Consider the following 302-nt stretch of genomic DNA (forward strand, 5'->3'; position numbering starts at 1 on the left):
CTGTGTGCGGGACACACGGCAGGCACTCAGCAGCAACAGTGGGAGCCCGATCAATGGTCTGAGGAGGAGAATTGGGGGGCGGCTGGGCTGAGGTTGGCCCAGCAGGGGTGAGGGTGGGCGTGGGTGGGGCGCCCAGGCGCGGGGGGCGGGGAGCAGTGTGAGGGCGAGTGGTCCTGCCCGCCTGACTCGCCCCTCCGTTCCCCCGCACCCCCGCAGATGGAGTTTCGGGAGGGTGACTACAACAAGTTCTTGAGTGTCCTGGACAGCGACAAGGACGGCGAGGTGGACTTCGTGGAGTACGC

At 67.5% G+C, this 302-nt stretch overlaps 1 protein-coding gene across 1 annotated transcript in view; it reads left to right on the plus strand.

Moving 5' to 3' along the window:
* The window catches only part of S100A3 (S100 calcium binding protein A3), a gene marked incomplete at both ends in the record, with an annotated part of 692 nt that extends 396 nt beyond the window's left edge, over positions 1-296 (plus strand). The window contains one exon of the mRNA XM_011386830.1: positions 217-296. Within this exon, the coding sequence (XP_011385132.1) occupies positions 217-296 (80 nt within the window). The remainder of the gene's footprint in view (positions 1-216) is intronic.
* Between the last annotated feature and the right edge of the window lie 6 nt (positions 297-302).

This window comes from Pteropus vampyrus, unplaced genomic scaffold (assembly GCF_000151845.1).
Source record: "Pteropus vampyrus isolate Shadow unplaced genomic scaffold, Pvam_2.0 Scaffold9574, whole genome shotgun sequence".
Lineage (NCBI taxonomy): Eukaryota > Metazoa > Chordata > Mammalia > Chiroptera > Pteropodidae > Pteropus > Pteropus vampyrus.